Source organism: Brassica napus, chromosome C1 (genome assembly GCF_020379485.1).
Source record: "Brassica napus cultivar Da-Ae chromosome C1, Da-Ae, whole genome shotgun sequence".
NCBI classification, from domain to species: domain Eukaryota; kingdom Viridiplantae; phylum Streptophyta; class Magnoliopsida; order Brassicales; family Brassicaceae; genus Brassica; species Brassica napus.
In genome coordinates, this window is record NC_063444.1 from 45758857 (window position 1) to 45777147 (window position 18291).

Genomic DNA, 18291 nt, shown 5'->3' on the forward strand with positions numbered 1-18291 from the left:
ACTCGGGGCCGGAGAGTTCAAAATAAATTTTCTGTTATTGAAGATGATGATGGAAACGCCTTCTATGAGGAACCCCAAATAGTTCAAACAATCTCTGTATTTTATCAAGGCATCTTCTCCTCCCAGTCTTGCGGCGATTTGGGAGTAGTGCAGGAAGCTCTCTCACCAAAGGTGACCACGAAAATGAATCGGACCCTTATAGCTGTCCCAACTGATAATGAGATTAAAATGGCGGTTTTCTCGATCAGTGTGGATAAATCCCCGGGTCCGGATGGTTTTTCTGCGGGTTTCTACCAATCCTTTTGGGACATTATTGGGCCAGATGTATCTGATGACATTCGCTCCTTCTTCAATTCAGGGGAGCTCCACCGCCGGCAAAATGAGACTCATGTTAGACTCATCCCGAAGATAGTAGGGCCAAAACGGGTGTCGGACTATAGGCCTATCGCTTTGTGCACCACTCACTACAAGATCATAGCGAAGATTCTCACCAAGCGCATACAACCTCTCCTGGCTGACCTAATCTCGGGACACCAGACCGCCTTTGTTCCCGGAAGAGCCATTTCCGACAATGTCCTCATCACTCATGAGATTCTCTATTATCTCTGTACTTCCGCAGCCCGTCAACGTTGTTCGATGGCGGTCAAAACTGATATAAGTAAGGCATATGATCGGATTGAATGGGACTTTCTTCGAGAGGTGTTAACACGCTTTGGTTTCCATAGCGTATGGGTTTCGTGGATTATGGAATGTGTCTCTTCTGTTTCCTATACCTTTCTTATCAACGGGGCACCGCAAGGGGGGTATCACCGTCTCGTGGATTACGGCAAGGAGACCCGTTGTCCCCATACCTCTTTATACTGTGTACAGAGGTATTATCGGGTCTGTGTAACCGAGTGCAGGAAAGCGGAACCTTAGCGGGTATCAAAGTGGCTCGTGGATCCCCGGCAATCAATCACCTCCTCTTCGCCGATGATACCATGTTCTTCTGTAGATCAGACAGAGATAGCTGCGCGGCACTGACCTCCATTCTCAATCGCTACGAGGTAGCTTCCGGCCAATGTATTAATCGCTCCAAGTCGGCGATCACCTTCTCATCAAAAACACTCCCAGCCACCAAGGAAAATGTTAAGACAGCCCTAGGGATAGGGAGCGAAGGTCGTATTGGGAAGTACTTGGGTTTACCGGAGCACTTCGGGAGGAAAAAACGAGACATTTTCTCGTCGATAGTAGACAGGATCAGACAAAAATCTCACAGCTGGAGCTCCAAGCTCCTATCTGGCATCGGCAAACTGATCCTCCTAAAGACCGTCTTAACAGCAATGCCCTCTTACGCTATGTCGTGCTTCAAGCTACCGCAGTCTCTATGTAAACAGATTTAATCTATTTTAACTCGATTCTGGTGGGATCAAACACCTGAGGTTAGGCGCCTCTGTTGGATATCTTGGGAAAAGCTCATCTTACCGAAATCTGCTGGAGGTCTAGCCTTTCGGGACATCGAACATTTTAATGATGCTCTCCTAGCAAAGCTTACTTGGCGGCTACTTAAACACCCTGACTCTCTGCTTGGACAAACCCTGTTGGGAAAGTATTGTCGTCATGACAGTCTGCTATCCTGCTCTTCTTCAGGGGCAATGTCGCATGGTTGGCGGGGGATCTTAGCTGGTCGTGAAGTCTTAAAGATGGGTCTAGGTTGGGCAGTGGGCACAGGGAAGAGTATCAAGGTGTGGAGCGAAAATTGGCTCTCAACGGGCGCGGTCTCACGACCTATGGGACCTCCAAATTTCCACGACCAAGACCTCACGGTACATGACCTTCTCCACTCGATAACTAGAGAATGGAATGTGACTGCTATAAGAGCCCACCTACCTCAGTATGAGGATGCGATCCGCCTTTTACAACCTAGCTCCTTCGATATGACCGATACCTTGGTTTGGTTGCCTGAAAAGTCGGGGTCATATACCACTAAATCTGGTTACGCGCTAGCTAAGTTGCAGAGTACTTGTCACAGAGTAGAGCCGGCTTATAATTTTAACTGGAGATCATGTGTATGGAACATTGCGACATCTCCTAAGCTCAAGCTCTTTATGTGGAAACTGTCAAACAATGCACTCTCAGTGGGAGAAGCATTGGCACGAAGAGGAATTAACGCCAATACGGAATGCAAGCGCTGTGGAAGAAGTGAAAGCGAGATGCATGTCTTCTTCCAATGCCCCTTTGCTGTAAGAGTCTGGGACCTTATGCATGCTCTCCTGAAACCTCAAGCAACTACCGAGACAATTCCGCAACTTCACGATAGCTGCAAGCGTATCATCAATCTCCCACCCTCTGGAGTAGCTCACCCGCTATACCCCTGGATCTTGTGGAACCTATGGACTAGCAGAAACCAACTCTTTTTCGAAGACAAGCACTATACAGACCTTGAGGTCCTTAACAAAGCAACCCGTGATGCAAGAGAATGGAGTTGGGCGCAACCTACCGTTCTAACCAAGGCCACCACCAAGTCACCTCCCCCACCGCTGGAATGCAACAACCCCTCTGTTTTGCACTGTTTTACAGATGGAGCTTAGGAGTCAGGAACAAAGAAGGGTGGTATGGGATGGATTTTTAAAGATAAGAAGGGATTACTTGTGGCGCAAGGATCTAGTGCCAAGAACTATGTCAGCTCAGCCTTAATGGCCGAAGCACTAGCTCTTAAGGCAGCAATTTTGGACGCTATCCAGTTGGGCTTCCTCGCGGTGAGGTGCCTCTCAGACTCTCGTAGTCTCATTACGCTGCTCACAACGGGCTCTTCCGTTACCGAGCTCCAAGGGATCCTCCACGACATCCGCGTGTTGAGTAGTTCCCTTTTATCAGTTTCTTTTGCTTTTACTCCTCGTGAGAATAATGTATGTGCAGATGGCCTAGCCAAGACTGCCCTGCAACTGCTTGTAAACTCTTCACCTCCTTAGGAGTGAATCTGGTACCTTTAATCTATGAATGCATGTTTGATCAAAAAAAAAAAAAACCAAATGAGCTATATACCGGCGTTGCGTTGGTTATGTAGACGTTGTGTGAATATGTTGTTATAGTCACGTATTGCAACGAGTTAACGATAATGAACAGAATCACATGCGTGGATGTAGATCAAGAAAACGACTATATATAGAGAAGTTCAGCTTATTACTATTGCCTGTGGATTTGTCATAAACCAACCTAACTCAAAATCATTAATTTCCAGTGGCCATGCATGATGCATAACCTTGTCTTCTTTCCATTTATGGACCCATCCTTATAATCATAATTAATAGACATTACTTTATAAGGATAACGATTTGATCTATCTCAAATGGGTCAATGTCATCATCTTGTTTTCTATATACGTCTAGTCTCTCTCTCTATCACCATGTGAATATCCGAATGAATTAAAGCTTTTGTTTGTTAACTATCAGAAAAAATGTAACAGAAATGATGGTGTGGTTTTTCTTAACAATTTATAACAACTTATACCATTCTAAGATTTATTTTATATATTCCAAGTGATTCTAATCTAGTAGTTACCCGAAACTAAAAATATTTTATAGATATTTAAATATGTGATCCGACTCGATTGGATTTGGTTTGAACCGATCTGAAATTGAACCGAGAATGCTGTAGGTACCTATGTAGATCCAATATCTTAGATTCAAATGATATTCGACAGAGATCGATCTAAAGATCACAATGCCCGAATCACTGTTGTAAACTTATTCAGTTGACAAATCCAACCAATGTGAACTGTCTGGACCACTAATTAGGTTAAAGTAGCTCCAAAACTCAAAAGAAACTAAGTGGGGCTTATTGAAACTAGAATTTCATAAAACTCTAGGTTTTTTTTTCCAAATCCTCTCTTATTGAATATGGTATTCATAAAAACTTTTACAAATCCATGGTTATTGAATATATCATTTATATAAATCCTATCAATTCTCCCCTTATTGGAAAATATGGATTTCATCAATGACATATATCAAGAATGATTTGGGATTTACACTCCAAATTCAACAAAAAGAAATACCATGTAAAGAGATGGAATTTGAAAAAAAACCATGATTCTTTTATATCTTCTCTTTAAACCTTCCAACCCAAAAATAAAACTATCAAATCAGTTGAAAACCAGAGAAATGGTTCGTTGCTCTAATATGATCGACGAAGGGATCAAAATAAGATCAAAGAGTGCCTTTCAAAACAAGAAGATTGTTCTTCTCCAGAACTTCTCCTTCATAACAGATCAGCAACGCTGAATGACAACTCCTCAACAACCACAATATATAACTTCTAAATATCAAACATCACCCTCTCATCATCATGCTTTATGAAATTGTTATTTGTTTATTATCTCTTTTGTTTTGCTTATGGAAAAGAAAATCAGAGTAATTTGGATATGTAATCCTGAGAAATTATGTGTTAATTGATGGAGGAGAGTAGTTTGCTGAATGTACCTAGGACCAAAATACAAATTTGTAATTTCAGATTTTTCTGATCTTAACATGACACTATGGATACGATAAAGAAAAATGACTAGTATAATTTAGTGAGCAAAATGATATGATCATATAGTGTAATTTTCAGTCGTTGTTTTCATATTTTCTGGGTATAGTATAATATTCATGCGTTGATTTAAAAATAATTTCAACTTAAAAATATTGTGTTTATTTATTTCTCAAAGCCCCAAATTCCATTCTAATAACCTCCTAAAATTTTGTTTACATCCCAAATTTATAGAAAATCCCTTGAATTTGGTATATCTCCAAATTTTCACAAATCATCAGTTCAATAAGACCCAAGGATGCTTTTGTTTGTACGCAATAACTAAATGGGCTTAGGCCCCTTAGTTGTATATGAGGTCAAAAGAAATGGGGGTAATGGCGATTGAGATTGAATCCTCTGTAAATGGGTACATTCTTGATTCGACAATTTCATTTGTATTCTTCTTTTATTTCTGATCTCTTTTTGTTCTTTTAAGGTCGTAGAGTTTTTTCATTTACATGCCTAACGAGATATGCTAAAACTAGAGTGAAACAGAGAGGTTGAAAGAATGACTCAAGTTATGTAAATTGTTATTAGCGATTTTGTGACATGTTTCAAAACAAAAACATATGTGTTGTCCTCTTGTTATATTCTCTAATTGATTCCAGGGTTGTACACAAACCCCTTGTTTATCCATTTTGTGCGATGTTTCGGTTTGTTTGTGTGATGTTATACTGAGAATCAAGGCTGAGTATGATAGGAAGATCATGTTTTGTTTTGCTTTAATCAATTTTAGGTAGGAGACACAGCTTAGACTGTTAATAATAGCTCTTGGAAGCAGTAAATGTTGACTCTTTCCTATTTGATAGCTCTTGAAAACTATAATCAGAGAATGTTGAATATTTTCATGTTTTATATGTTAAATCTTTGTTGCTTAGTTCTGCATTTTCTTATGTAATGTAGCAAAGTGAAAATGTTACAAAAGATTCGTATGGTAATGGGAATCGATAACCGGCCTCTTGTGTTGGTTTGGTTAGAACTAGTGCTAGTGAGTATTTGTAGAGCTTGAGGCTACACCGATCATGAGTACTTAATATGTATGCTTTGGGAAATTTTTGGTGTTCTCAAAGTGTCATGGTTGAAGATGATGATGATTAGATTTTATCCTTGTTCACTGAGCAAAGATGTGATGGTTTTGAGCTGGAACTGATTCCGCTCACAGAATCTTTGTTGGCAACATGCTTTTTAAATACCCATCATACATATATCATATAGATAAATATTATATTAGTATGAAAAACTAGCTTGCTAATGATTCCAACTAATCATACGCACATAAAAGTTTTATACTTGGATTCAAGAGTAATCACATGCATGGAGGGAAGAATATACCAAAAATGTATATGATTATTTTTCCATAAATCGACACAATCTATAGTGCTTTCATGTTAAATATTTTAAATAATTGGTAAATAATTGGTTTTTGATCACTATCTTATTTTATGAATGTGTGGCACAAGATTTTTTAGTCTATATACAATTCATTTGACTTGTGAATAATCTCAATCTACAGACTTTGCTTACAGTAAATATCAAATTAATCCATGAATATTATCCCTTAGCAAACGCATTTTGCATACATTTTGTTTTCTATTATTTGAACATGTAATCGCAAAGGACGACTGACATTGGAAATGAAGGAAAAATATAAGTAAATGAGTTAAAACAGCTATAACTGTTTTACGGGAAGGTTGGCTAGCATGGAAATGATGCATAAGTAGAGAGTAATCATATCACATATCAACTTCATGGGAAGGTTGGCTTTGAAATTAGTCTTGCTGTATATGGACGTTGTGATGGACAAGAAGAAGGTAGAAAGACCAGTTCCCGCCGACATGATGAAAACAACAAATGAAAATCTTTGTCCAATTTTTGGGCACCAGTATCCTCGTTAGTTTCTCCGGGTACGGTGAATACAGTTGCAAAAATGACTGTTTTTATCAACGCAAGAACTAGCAAACATGATGTTGAAGTTTCCTTGAGCCACTTTTCACCTTGTTCTCTTAATATCTTGTGATCCCTCACAAAAACTTCATGTGGTGTAAGCTCCTCTCGGTTTCTTAGATTCTGGTATTTCTTAGGCAAGAGTTATTCCACAGCTTTGAACCAGAGCAACTCATGTTGCATCTGGAGAGCCGGCCCTGACACATAACTCAACCTCTCACCATAAGCTGTAGAAGCTACAAGATGAAGCATTGAGTTACCTTCGTTTTCACTTCTAGTAACAATGTTATCTTTCAATGCTCCTAATTGGTAGATCGTCCGGAAAATGGGTCATGACGCCATGAAGCGGCAATGTGATACACTGTTCGTTAGGTTCCATCTATGTGGCATATCAAATCCGGATATGTCCGGAAAGCGGTTAGTAGGAACTCCAAATTTCCCCTTTTTGCAGCTTCAAAGATGATATCATGTGGTGTAGACAAATGTCTCCAAAACTGCTCGTCTGGTAAAGTTATAACCGTGCTCCACACTTTTTCTAACAGTTCACGACCTTGAGCTTTCACTTCTGCATTGCTGAAAACTAGATGGGAAAAGAGTCTAGTTATCTTCAATAGAAAATACTGTGTTCAATGGCAGTATTGATAGTAGTACTTACTTGTTCTGATAGCTCTCTCATACCAGCGGTGTTCGTTGTGGCTGCTAATTGCATGAGGCTTCGTTGCCATTATGAACAATGTTGGCTGGTTGTAAGAATCGTGAGGAATCGCACTAGGAGTGGCAATCTTCTGGTCTCGTTCCCAGCTCATAATTTTGGCCCTGATGAGTGTCGGTGGATTTCTACCATAGTTGGTTCTGATATCTACGCCAATCATGAGCCCTCCACTAGGGTATTTATCATGGACTGTCGGTTTCACACATGGCATGAAGCTCCAAGCATGCTGGTGGCCAAGAAAAACCCCCTTGTGAGTGTTTTTGATGGGAAAATATTTGTAGTAGGAAGAATCACATATCGCGATTTCTCAAACTTTTTAGAATCTTTCGATCCTGAAACCAAGATGTGGGCATGTGCCAATCCCTAGCGCAGCCATATACGGGACATATATAGACGAATTTTGTGCCTTCAAAGGGAATCTTTACCTCTTGTTTAGGGGCAAGGCTGTTGTGGTTTATAATCCCAAAGAAAATAAATGAGATGTGGTGATAGCAGTAGGATTCAAGATGCTTTTGCCGTGTTATCATAATTCTTGCGTGATATAACAGATCGTTTAGAATGCTTGAATGGTACAACTATGTGGGAAGATCTTGGATATCTTTGAAGGGTATTATGGAAAAACTGCCTAAATTACCAAAGCCTTATTATGGTTCTCTGAGATTGGAGAATTGTGGCGGAAAGATTGTGCTTTTATGGGTGCAAAATGTGTGCTCTATTTGTTCTACGAAGGAGGAGAAGAGGATATGGTGTGCTGAGATTGCGCTTGAAAAACGTAGCATACAAGAGATTTGTGGGAAGGTTAAGTGGTGTGACGTTGTGCTTACGGTCCCCAAGTCATGTCCACTAGAACAACTCTTTGTTGCTACTATTTGAGCGACTCGACATATAAGAAAGCAGTTTAAGCTTTCCTTTTTGCTCAACCATATGATTGTTTTCCCATAAACGACAATATCTATAAAGCTGTCTTGTTGAATATTTTTCTTAAATTGTTACTATTATATAGGATGTTAAAATGGTAAAATCCACCCCATTTAAATCCACCACATTTAAGACCCACCCCATTTAAAACTCATATCCGTTTAGACCCATTTAAAAATAGGTCTATTACGGATATCCATTTAGATCCACAAATTTTGTACTAACCCATTTAGACTCATTTAAACTATTGTTGATTTAATTTTTAGTTGTTTTAACTTTATGGTTTTTAACAAAAATTAAATGAAACAAATAAAAAATTTTAACTGATTTTTACTATATAAACGCGAATCAAATTGTTCTGGTAAAACCGTAAAATCGATTTTTCCCGCCAAAACCGTAAAAATTGAGTTTTTCCGCCAAAGCCGTAAAAATTGAGTTTTCCCGCCAAAATTGTAGAATCGAGTTTTTCCGCCAAACACACAAAATCGAGTTTTCCCGCACAAACCGTAAAATTGAGTTTTCCCGCCAAAACCGTAAAAATCGAGTTTTCCCGCCAAAACCGTAAAATCGAGTTTTCCCGCCAAGACCGTAAAATCGAGTTTTTCCGCCAAAACGCAAAATCGAGTTTTCCCGCACAAACCGTAAAATTAAGTTTTCCCGCCAAAACCGTAAAATCAAGTTTTCTCGCCAAAACCGTAAAATCGAATTTTCCCGCCAAAACCGTAAAAAATCGAGTTTTCCCGCCAAATCTGTAAAATTGAGTTTTTCCGCCAAAACCAAAAATCGAGTTTTTCTGCCAAAACAGTAAAAAAAACAAGTTTTCCCGCCAAAACCGTAAAATCGAATTTTCCCGCCAAACCCATAAAAATTGAGTTCTCCCGCTAAAACCGCAAAATCGAATTTTCTCGCCAAAACCGCATAATCAAATTTTTCCGCCAAAACCAGAAAATGTGTTTTCCGTCAAAACTATAAAATCCAATTTTTTTTTGCCAAAACTGCAAAATCGGAATTTTTCCGTATAAATCGTAAAATCGAATTGTTCGCCAAAACTATACAATCATATTTTTCTATAAAAAATAATTAATTAATTATATTAAGTTCAGATCCCCACTAATTTTAAGTATAACTCATTTAATAAATGGATCTTAACAAAACTATCCTTTTAAAACTCATTTAACTAAATGGGTCTAAATGGACATTTAGTTTTTTTTTAACCCATTAAAAACCCGCTAACAAAACCCATTATCACATCTCTATATTATATTTGGTTTTGATCACTCGTTTTGGCACAAGACTTTTGAGTATATATGTATACGTCATTTGATTTGTTATATACATAAAGAACATGCTACGTTCAGGATTAGAGTAAATTTTGAATTACTAAGCCATGCATGATTACCTATGCCTTTTGCATACATTTTTGTTTTCTATTTATTTCTATGAAAATAAAGACTGACACTGGAAGAAATGAAGGAAAAGAACAAGTTATATAATTCCATAAGCAACTAAAGATGCTGGCATCCTAAGAAACAAATGAACAATATATAGTGTTTCTTTCAGCTACTGTAAAATATAATAAAACGATAGCCTGGAACAAAAAAACAGCAGCCAGAAAAAGCAGGAGAAACACACACAGAGATAAATGTCGGATCAATTTTCCTGTTGGGACCTAACAGACACAAGACATAGAGAATAGAGAGAAGAAAGAGATCATTATACTAATGTATATACATATAAGGGTTCTGCAAACAGTGTCTTGTCTCAATGTTCCATGGAAATAGATGTGAAATGTGACCCTTCAAACGTGTTTGTGTGTGTGTTGGTGCAGACCCATCACTGATGCTATCTGGCCTCATCAATCAGCTACCTCAAAAATTAAGTTCGAAATAATTTAAAAAAACTATCAAAACTGTTATTATCTAGTTGGATAGCACATTACATACCAGTGTCGAGTCTTGAGTGGGAAGAAAGGTCAAGCCAAGAATCTGAACTGTTCTTGTTCTGTGTCCACTCTTCACCAAAGAAATGATGAAGAGACTTCTTCGTGTCCGATGAATCTTTCTCTTCCTCTTCTTGATTAAGATGATCTTGTCTCGATGTGTATTCCAAGACAGTTCTTGTGGGTTTGTTGAACATGTCGGCGCCCAAAACAAAACATTGTTGTTGTCGATGATCTTGGTCGTTATGATGATGATGTTGAGATGAGTATGTGTGATGATGATCAAACTTATTATCAGTAGTATAGTCGTACGGATCATCCACCACTGTTGCTAACGGTTGTTTGTGATGATGGTATGGAGAATCTTGAAAGCTTCTAGAAGCTTCTGGAAAAAAAGTTCTTTCCCCAACTCCAACTCTCTCCCCAATCCCTTCAAAATATCTACAATCATAATTAAAAGTAGATTCCACATAGTATAATTTAATATCACGCCTTTCTTTTTCTAGAACTAACAAAACATAAATAATGAACAATGGAAATGAAAAAAAAATGAGATACAGAACCTGAAGTCTTTGTGGTCAGTTGCAGAGGCTAAGACATTGAGTTGAGGAGTAGATGTGTTTTGATGAAGTGACAAAGCAGAAACATGACTAAGAGTTTGTTGTTGTTGTTGTTGCTGTTTAGGTGGAGTTGAAGGGTAAGGATAATCAAAGGAATGATTATTGAAGTAACCTCTACTGTTACTACTACCAACACCAAACCTATTGCTGTTACTGTAAGCCTCAGCTAATGGGGATGAAGAAGAAGCATAATAAGTAGTAGAAGAAGAGGACAAGGTGGGGCTTGGGATGTTGTTGGGGAAAGAGAGAGATGGTGATGTTAAAGGAGCTGTTGTCTGACTCTGATCAATAGATTTTTTGGCACGGTTTCTTCCTCTGTGCATGTGTTTTTCACAGTACTTAGAATCAGGGTGTGCTTCTCTTGAGCATCTCCATTTCTTACCATCTGTTCTTCTGCATCTCCCTGGTTCTGGATCTTGCTTCCTCCCAAATCCCATCTGGTAGCATCCCCACCCAACTGCATCAATATTTAATTAACCAAAACCCTAAAATTTAATCATGATGCATGTTGTAAAACCCTAGTTAAGACCTTAATGAAAGTTAATTATCTCATAATCACTACAAGCTTGTGAAAGTTGTCTTAGACAGAAACCCATACACTATAAGGCTGTAAACTTTAGAGGCATGAGAATCAACAAAAGATTGAAGCTTTATGCAAAGAGAAAAACAACCAGGAAATCAAGAAAGATTTAAAGAAACATATAAAAGTTTGTTGAAATTGAAATCAAAGTTTAGGGCTTACGTGGTTGGTGAGCGAGGAGTCTAGAGACCAAGGAAGAGTCCAAGCTTCTTCTAATGGAGAAGATGAGGTCTGGTGGGACAGGAACACCAGAGACCATGTACTTGTAAATTAAGGCTTGATGCTCCAGTTCTTGCCATTGAGTTGGTGTAAATGGAGGCCTCCCTATTGGTCTCCCACTATTTCCACTTAGGCTCATCATCTTTCTTGTTCCTCTCTTGCTTTCCTCAAAGGGTTATGTAGCAAAATCAAAGGAGAATAAAAAGAAGAGACAAAGAGCTTTCTTGATAGATTCAGAGATTAGCTAGGGTTCTTGAGTTTATGACACAGACAGACAAGGAAGTCCACTTTCTCTGTCCTTTTTTCTCTCTCTTTCACTCTCTAATTAAGCATATATTCCTCAGATGCAATTTGCATGAACACTAGCTAGCTTCGACCTTGTGAAAAGGCTAACCCCTCCTTTATATATATACTCTATTTTGTACTTAGGGAAGATCAAGTCATTTACAGAATATAGATTACTATACAATTACATAAGATAAGTGATCACATTCTATTACTATAAAAAAGTAGGGTTTTTTTAGGTGGTGGGGTATTAATTTATATTTGTTAACAATTAAACCAAAGAGTAATATCACCAAATATTCATAAACTAAAGTTTAAGAGAGGTATATATAAACTGTGCAAAGAAAAAAAAATGTCAGATGAGGGCAAGAGCTTAATTTTAAGGAGATTTGCCATGTAGTGTAAAATCAAAACAACATTAAAATATCCAATATTGTAAATGTCAAAATAGATAGATAAAAATGTAAGGAAGAGGGAGAAGAGTGTGGTCCTATAAAGACTGGCAAATCTGATGAGACTCAGGCCCAGTGTTTCTGTTGCTTCTTCTGCAGCACTTGATGCTTTTGTCTCTCTGATTACTCTTTCATCTACTCTCAAATTTCTTTCATCTCTTCTCAATCTTCTTTAATATTACTCTTTTTATAAAATTATTATACCCATAAAAATGTATTTGTATTAGAAAAAGGTGCGTTGATTTTTGGAATCTTTTTTTCTTCCGTTGGGCAGATGCCATTTTCAATATCAGCTGTACCCCAGCACTTCTTCATGGCCTAAAAATGAGTGCCACTGAGCCCTAGTTTATTAAATTTAGCGAGCCCTGATATTACTGTCTTAAGACAGGAAAATCGGATAGATGAAACAACTGAGATCATAGATGTGTTGAAAGAGAATTGACGAATATATATTGATAGAAATGGGAATGAGCTTCTTTCTTCTTGTCTCACTGCACAAATCTCTGACTGGCTTACTAAAAGAAACGTAGCACTTGATATATTTTTACAATTTTACATTTTCTTACTAAAGTTTTAATAGGTTTTTCTTCGTGAGATAAAAGTATAGAAAGAAATGTAATGTGGTGTTGTTTCAAAAGCTGGCAAAATGGCAAATGAGAAAGAAAGAAAGGGTGTTTAGAGGAGAAATAGAGAGCAGGGAAGAGACCATTGGATAGAGAAGGGGGACTAGGTTTGTATGGCTGCTAGTGAAGTGAAAGTACTTTTGTTCTTTAAAAAAAAAAAGTTTTTTTATTATAAAATTTCTTCAACAAATGTATTGTAGAATAGGAATAAATAAAGAAGAGAAATGCATGTGAAGAATCAGAAATACTTCAGAGAGGGTTTGGGTTCATTAAGTGCAGAGAAAATAAAGAGTAAAACTGTTCACTAGTCTGTTTGTTTCTCTGTCTCTTTTCACATGCTATGTCCTTTTCTCCTTTCTTTTTTGAGGCCCCCTAGATCTTTCTTCTTACACACCTACAATCTACCATTCTTTACATACTCACATACAATAAGTATATACGTAATTCACACATGCGTATAAACTTGATTCATGTTCATCAAAATTTAGTTTTCTAAAACATTTTTTTGTTGCTAAAGTTTATGAGGATTTGTTTGGATGACAAAAAGTTTGATTGGTAACATTGCTTTTCTTTTGATAAAAATGATTCGCAACGTTGCTGTATCTTTGAGAACTTTTGATAAAAATGATTTGCTGTATCTTTGATGTATAGTATGATGCAGATAAATATTTGAAATATTTCTAAATATTTTATTATTTATTTTATTAATTATTTAGATAATTATTTTTAGGATTTTACGGATTTTTTTATCAAAACTCAATTTCGGAATTATGGAGAATTTGTTTGCGGAAAGCGAAGAAATAGTCTACAAAGCTATTGTTGGAGATCTAATTTTTGACGTCTATGATGATGATGATTGGATTCAATACAAATACATTGAATCTGATCTTCGTGCGTTTGGGATCAAAAACGGTGTGGTCTAAACGCCTAACAAAAGTTTCCAAGTCATCAACAAGCAAGGAGTTGGATTCACGCATAAAGAGGAACATGCTACAACATGTGTTTCAGAGAAGAAAGATACACTAAGTACTTCCTCACGTTGTGATATGGTAACGCATGGAAACGTCGAATCTTCAATAAGCCATCTTTGGATTTGCAAAGACAAGATGAAGATGGATCAGTACGATGGAAGCTATTACTTTTTCCAACTTGGACGTTATTATCGTAGAAAGAAAAGAAGAAAAATATTATTTGAAGATCACAATTAAGTTTCGAGGACAATCTTCTCCGACCCGAGAGAATGATGCAGATAAATATTTGGAATCTTTCCAAATATCTTATTATTTATTTTATTAATTATTTAGATAATTATTTTTATTATTTTAGGGTTTTACGATTTTCTTATATATAGCTGTTTAGGTTTAAGCTTGTATTCAGATTATTGATATTTTTATAAAGAGCTTTTGTTAAGCCCTGAGAAGAGTATTATCAGCCTAGTTTTCGATAGATATGTGGATCTCAACGAGTTCAAAAAATTAAAGTTTCCTAAGTATTCTCAGAATCAGTAGATTATTTACATTATCGTAGTTTCTGCTACATTAGTAGAGAACTATGGTAGTTTCTGCTACATTAGTAGAGAACTATGAAACATAAGGAAATATTCGTGAAACTTAATGGTATAAAAGTTAAGTAAGTTTGATCCAAAAAAAAAGTTGAGTGAAAAAATAATTTACTACAATTTGGAACGATGAAGATAAATTATTTTTAAAGTGGTGTAATTGTTAAGTACAACTTGCGATTTTGTATAGGGGAATTATAGATGGCAATTAACCATCACACTATACACTTTTCAAGAAAATACGTGCTGTTGTACGTAGATACATAAGATGGTATCTAAATACATAGAGCGCTAAACAGATAGATCTATAGGGGGTTGTCAAAGTGACGATCTTGATGTGAATAAGTTAGATGAAGAAGGTGGAAAGACCTTTGAATCAAGAGCCATTTTAAACCACAAGAAACATGATTAATCCGGGTTCTTAATTTGAGGTTCTTAACTCATGATTTGATATAATTTTTTATTTTTTACACTTTTCGTAAGAGCCGGCTCTTATATCTTTTATTTAAAAGACGGATCTTAGATTTTCTTAGTTAAAAACTAAAAAAAAGTTAAGAAACGGTTCTTATCCGAAGTTAAGAATCTCTCCCTAAAAACATGGATTAATCATGGTCTAAAGGAACTTTCGGTTTGAGTTTCCGTAAAATCTTTAGCCCACAATTATATACGCATATATAATATATACATACAAATATATGTGTATTAAGAGCATCAGCATCGGGGTCCCTTAAAGCAGGGCCCTTAAGAAATTTGGGTCGAAAATAAATCCAAAAGAAAAGAAAATGAGTGGAATGGGCCTAAAATAAGGGATGATGGGCTCGTCCCGTGAGGCTACGTGTCGGGTCGGGATTGGGAGATGAAATCGTCGCGTTTGTCTGTGTCTTCGCGTCAATCTCATTCTGAAACACAAATGCGAAATACGAAATGAAGAAGGCGATAAGCTGATCTCCTCAGATCGATCTCTCTTTCACCTGAGTTTCTGTCGGTGTGTCTCCTCAATCGAAAGCCCAACTCACCACCACGAGAGATCGCAGCTTCCGTTGGCGTTTGATCCGCAGATCGAGATCCCGAGCTCCATCGACTTCCGTTCGATTCCGGTCTTGTATGAAGGGTCTCATCTTCCCCAAATCGTCTGAAACTCTACCCGAGCTCAATCCTTAGCCGTTACCGAGGTATTTTCTTTAACTCCCATCTGAAATTGAAAATTATAGGGTTTAGGAATAGTGCATGCTGAGTAGTGGTATAGATTCTATGTTGTTCGAGAACAATTGTACATATTCTAGGGTTCGCAAATGTTTCCTACTTTCGTATAGATTTTTAAAAATTTAAATGGTTGGATTGTGTGATTATTTTCGATGTAGCTTGATTGATTGTTTTGTATAGATTGAACTATTGTAGTCGTTGTAGCTCGTTTGATTGTTTCGTATTGTAGCTTGTTTGATTGTCTCGTTTAGATTGAACCGTTGAGTTTGGTTGTAGCTTGTTTGATTGTTTGAGATCAAAAACTAGACTCCGTATTTGTATGGTTCGAGAACAAATGTATAACAAATCAGTAACTGATTTTAGCAACATGAAAGAATTGTTTGATAGTTTAGTTTCGATGCTTTGGATCCTATAACTGGTTTTGTGTCTCCGCGTAGCCATAGTTCATAGATCAAATATGTGAAATCGTTTACTTAATAGTTCATATAAGAATAAATGTAGCTTCTATACTTCATCTTTCAAGTCGTCTCTTGTTTTATTTTTTTTTAAAATTCAATACAAGGGATGTTGTTACGATTTAAAACTTGAATACTAATTTGAAGTTGTGTGTGGTAGTTGTATATTAAAGACACTGACATCGTTTTCTGCTTAGTTAGGATGTATACAGTAGGTTTTAAACGAAATCCGTTTACATTAATGATGTTGTTAGGAAAGTTGATAGTTTTTTTTGGTGTAATAAGTTAGGATTTGACATTTCTTGTTGGGAGTTCACCATTATGAGTTTATAGACTTCACTTGAGGCTATAAAATCTCTTATCTCTTATCTCTTCTATCTCATAACTCTTTTTCCATTCTATCTCTTATCTTACTCTCTTGTATGGATCCAAGCAATCTTCCTAGTCAGTCCTCTAGCTACGTAGGACTGCTTCACAGTCAACAAGGAAGCGTTTATCATGAAAACTTCCCTTATGGAAGTTTTCATTCTAGTGTCAACTTTGGAGAATCCGATACATTTCCGGCTTTCAATTCTCAACAACCTGAAGACGCACCAGTCGACGCACCAGTAGACGCACAAGCTGCCCGTCCTGTAAGACGCAAGTGGAACCCTGCAGATGACGAGGTGCTGATCAGTGTGTGGCTCAACACTTCGAAGGATTCGATTGTTGCAAATGAGCAGAGGTCGGGGGCCTTCTGGACACGGGTTGCTAAGTATTATGCAGAGAGTGCTCATGGAAGAGAGGATGGTGTGAGAGAGCAAGGTTGTTGCAAGAAGAGGTGGCATAGAATCAATGATGACGTTAACAAGTTCTGTGGTGCATACTCGGCAGCTCAGCGACAAATTAGCAGTGGTGAGTCTGACACAGACGTTCTGAAGAAGGCGCATGAAATTTTCTTCTCTGATCAACAGCACAAGTTTACCCTTGAACATGCTTGGTGTGTGTTGAGGTTTGAACAGAAGTGGCTCAGCCTTAACACACCCAAAGCTGGTGGCGTTTCAAAGAGGAAGAATGTGCAGACAGATTCCCAAACTTCTACCAACGAAGGCTTCGTTGATGTTGAGACCAGGCCCGAAGGTGTCAAGGCTGCTAAGGCTAAAAGAAATACGGGTAAAGGGAAGTCCATGGCTGAGATTGCAACAGTTTGGGAAATGAAGAAGGACGATTTGGTGAGGAAGGAGAGACTGTCGAGGCTAGCAATACTAGACACTCTCCTTACCAAGCTTGTTCCATTGACTGAGAGGGAAGAATCTGCGAAGAATAAGCTCCTAGCCGAGTTATTCTGAAAAAAAATTAGATGTTCTTGTTTCTAGTTCTTGTATGTCGTCACTTTCAATGTTTGTGTTATTGTTTATGTGTATATTTCTATGTAGTTCCCGTAATATTCAATGAATGATTTTCTTTCAATGTTTGTGTTATTGTTTATGTGTATATTTCTATGTTTCTAACTAGTATGCCTTTATGTTTCTAACATGGCTCGACAATGTCTGCAGGTTAAGTATCTGAAAATGGGACGTTACAGCTACTCGCAGCCATCAGAAGACGAGCCATTATTTGGAAACAATGATGACAGTGGCTACAGCGAGACAGAGGATCTCATACGACGCGACCAAGCTGAGTTAAGCTTGGAACGTAGTTCACAAGTTCACTACCCTCCGCAACCGGAGGTAGAGTTTGGTTTCCCGCAGGTCTGCTATTGTGGTGCTCACCCAGTGCTTGCAACATCTAACTCCAGGAATGATCAAGGTATGTACTATGGTAGTTGCTTAAGTACTTAGCCTGTGAAGAAGGATTGATTATCGAGTTTTTGCGTATGTTAAACAGGGAGAAGATTTTACACTTGCGCAAATAAGGACGATGGCGATTGCCATATTTTCAAATGGTGGGATGAGGCGGTGATGGATGAGATGAGAGCCAGAGATATACACGTGTTTCAGCTATCTGAAAAGGTAGATAGCCTAACCCTTTTACCTGACTATGACACTGAGGAGAAGCTACGAAAGCTAGAGAAGATGGTGGGTGATTTGGCTAAGGAGAAATCATGTATGATAAAGGGGTTTGAGTGCTTTGTAATAGTCATAGTTGTTCTTGTTGTGGTAATACGCTTGCTGGTTATGTTAGTCTAATGTTTGATAGTTTCAATGTATGGATTCCGTTTCTTTGCAAAGCACATGACGCTTTTGTTCTCAACAT

General features: G+C 37.6%; 3 protein-coding genes across 4 annotated transcripts; 2 read left to right on the plus strand and 1 right to left on the minus strand.

The window, feature by feature from the left end:
• The first annotated feature begins 7121 nt into the window (after positions 1-7121).
• LOC106368862 (putative F-box/kelch-repeat protein At4g11770) lies at positions 7122-8549 on the plus strand. Its single transcript, XM_048744037.1, has 3 exons — positions 7122-7570; positions 7697-7721; positions 7811-8549. The coding sequence occupies exons 1-3, from the start codon at positions 7122-7124 to the stop codon at positions 8075-8077; spliced, it is 741 nt and encodes a 246-aa protein (XP_048599994.1). The 3' UTR covers positions 8078-8549.
• A 1041-nt stretch (positions 8550-9590) lies between these two features.
• LOC106375103 (growth-regulating factor 5) lies at positions 9591-13401 on the minus strand. 2 transcript variants are annotated; one of them, XM_013814999.3, is made up of 4 exons: positions 11424-13401; positions 10625-11138; positions 10066-10502; positions 9591-9989 (listed from the first exon to the last, which is right to left on the minus strand). In XM_013814999.3, the coding sequence occupies exons 1-4, from the start codon at positions 11620-11622 to the stop codon at positions 9982-9984; spliced, it is 1158 nt and encodes a 385-aa protein (XP_013670453.1). In that variant the 5' UTR covers positions 11623-13401; the 3' UTR covers positions 9591-9981. The 2 variants fall into 2 exon arrangements, with proteins under 2 accessions (XP_013670453.1, XP_013670452.1); XM_013814998.3 differs by having other exon boundaries at positions 9591-9985; positions 11424-13390.
• Positions 13402-16478: 3077 nt separating this feature from the next.
• Positions 16479-17384, plus strand: LOC106368853 (glutathione S-transferase T3-like). The gene has a single exon (XM_013808919.1). It carries the CDS (start codon positions 16479-16481, stop codon positions 17382-17384), a length of 906 nt encoding a protein of 301 aa, XP_013664373.1.
• Positions 17385-18291: the final 907 nt, after the last annotated feature.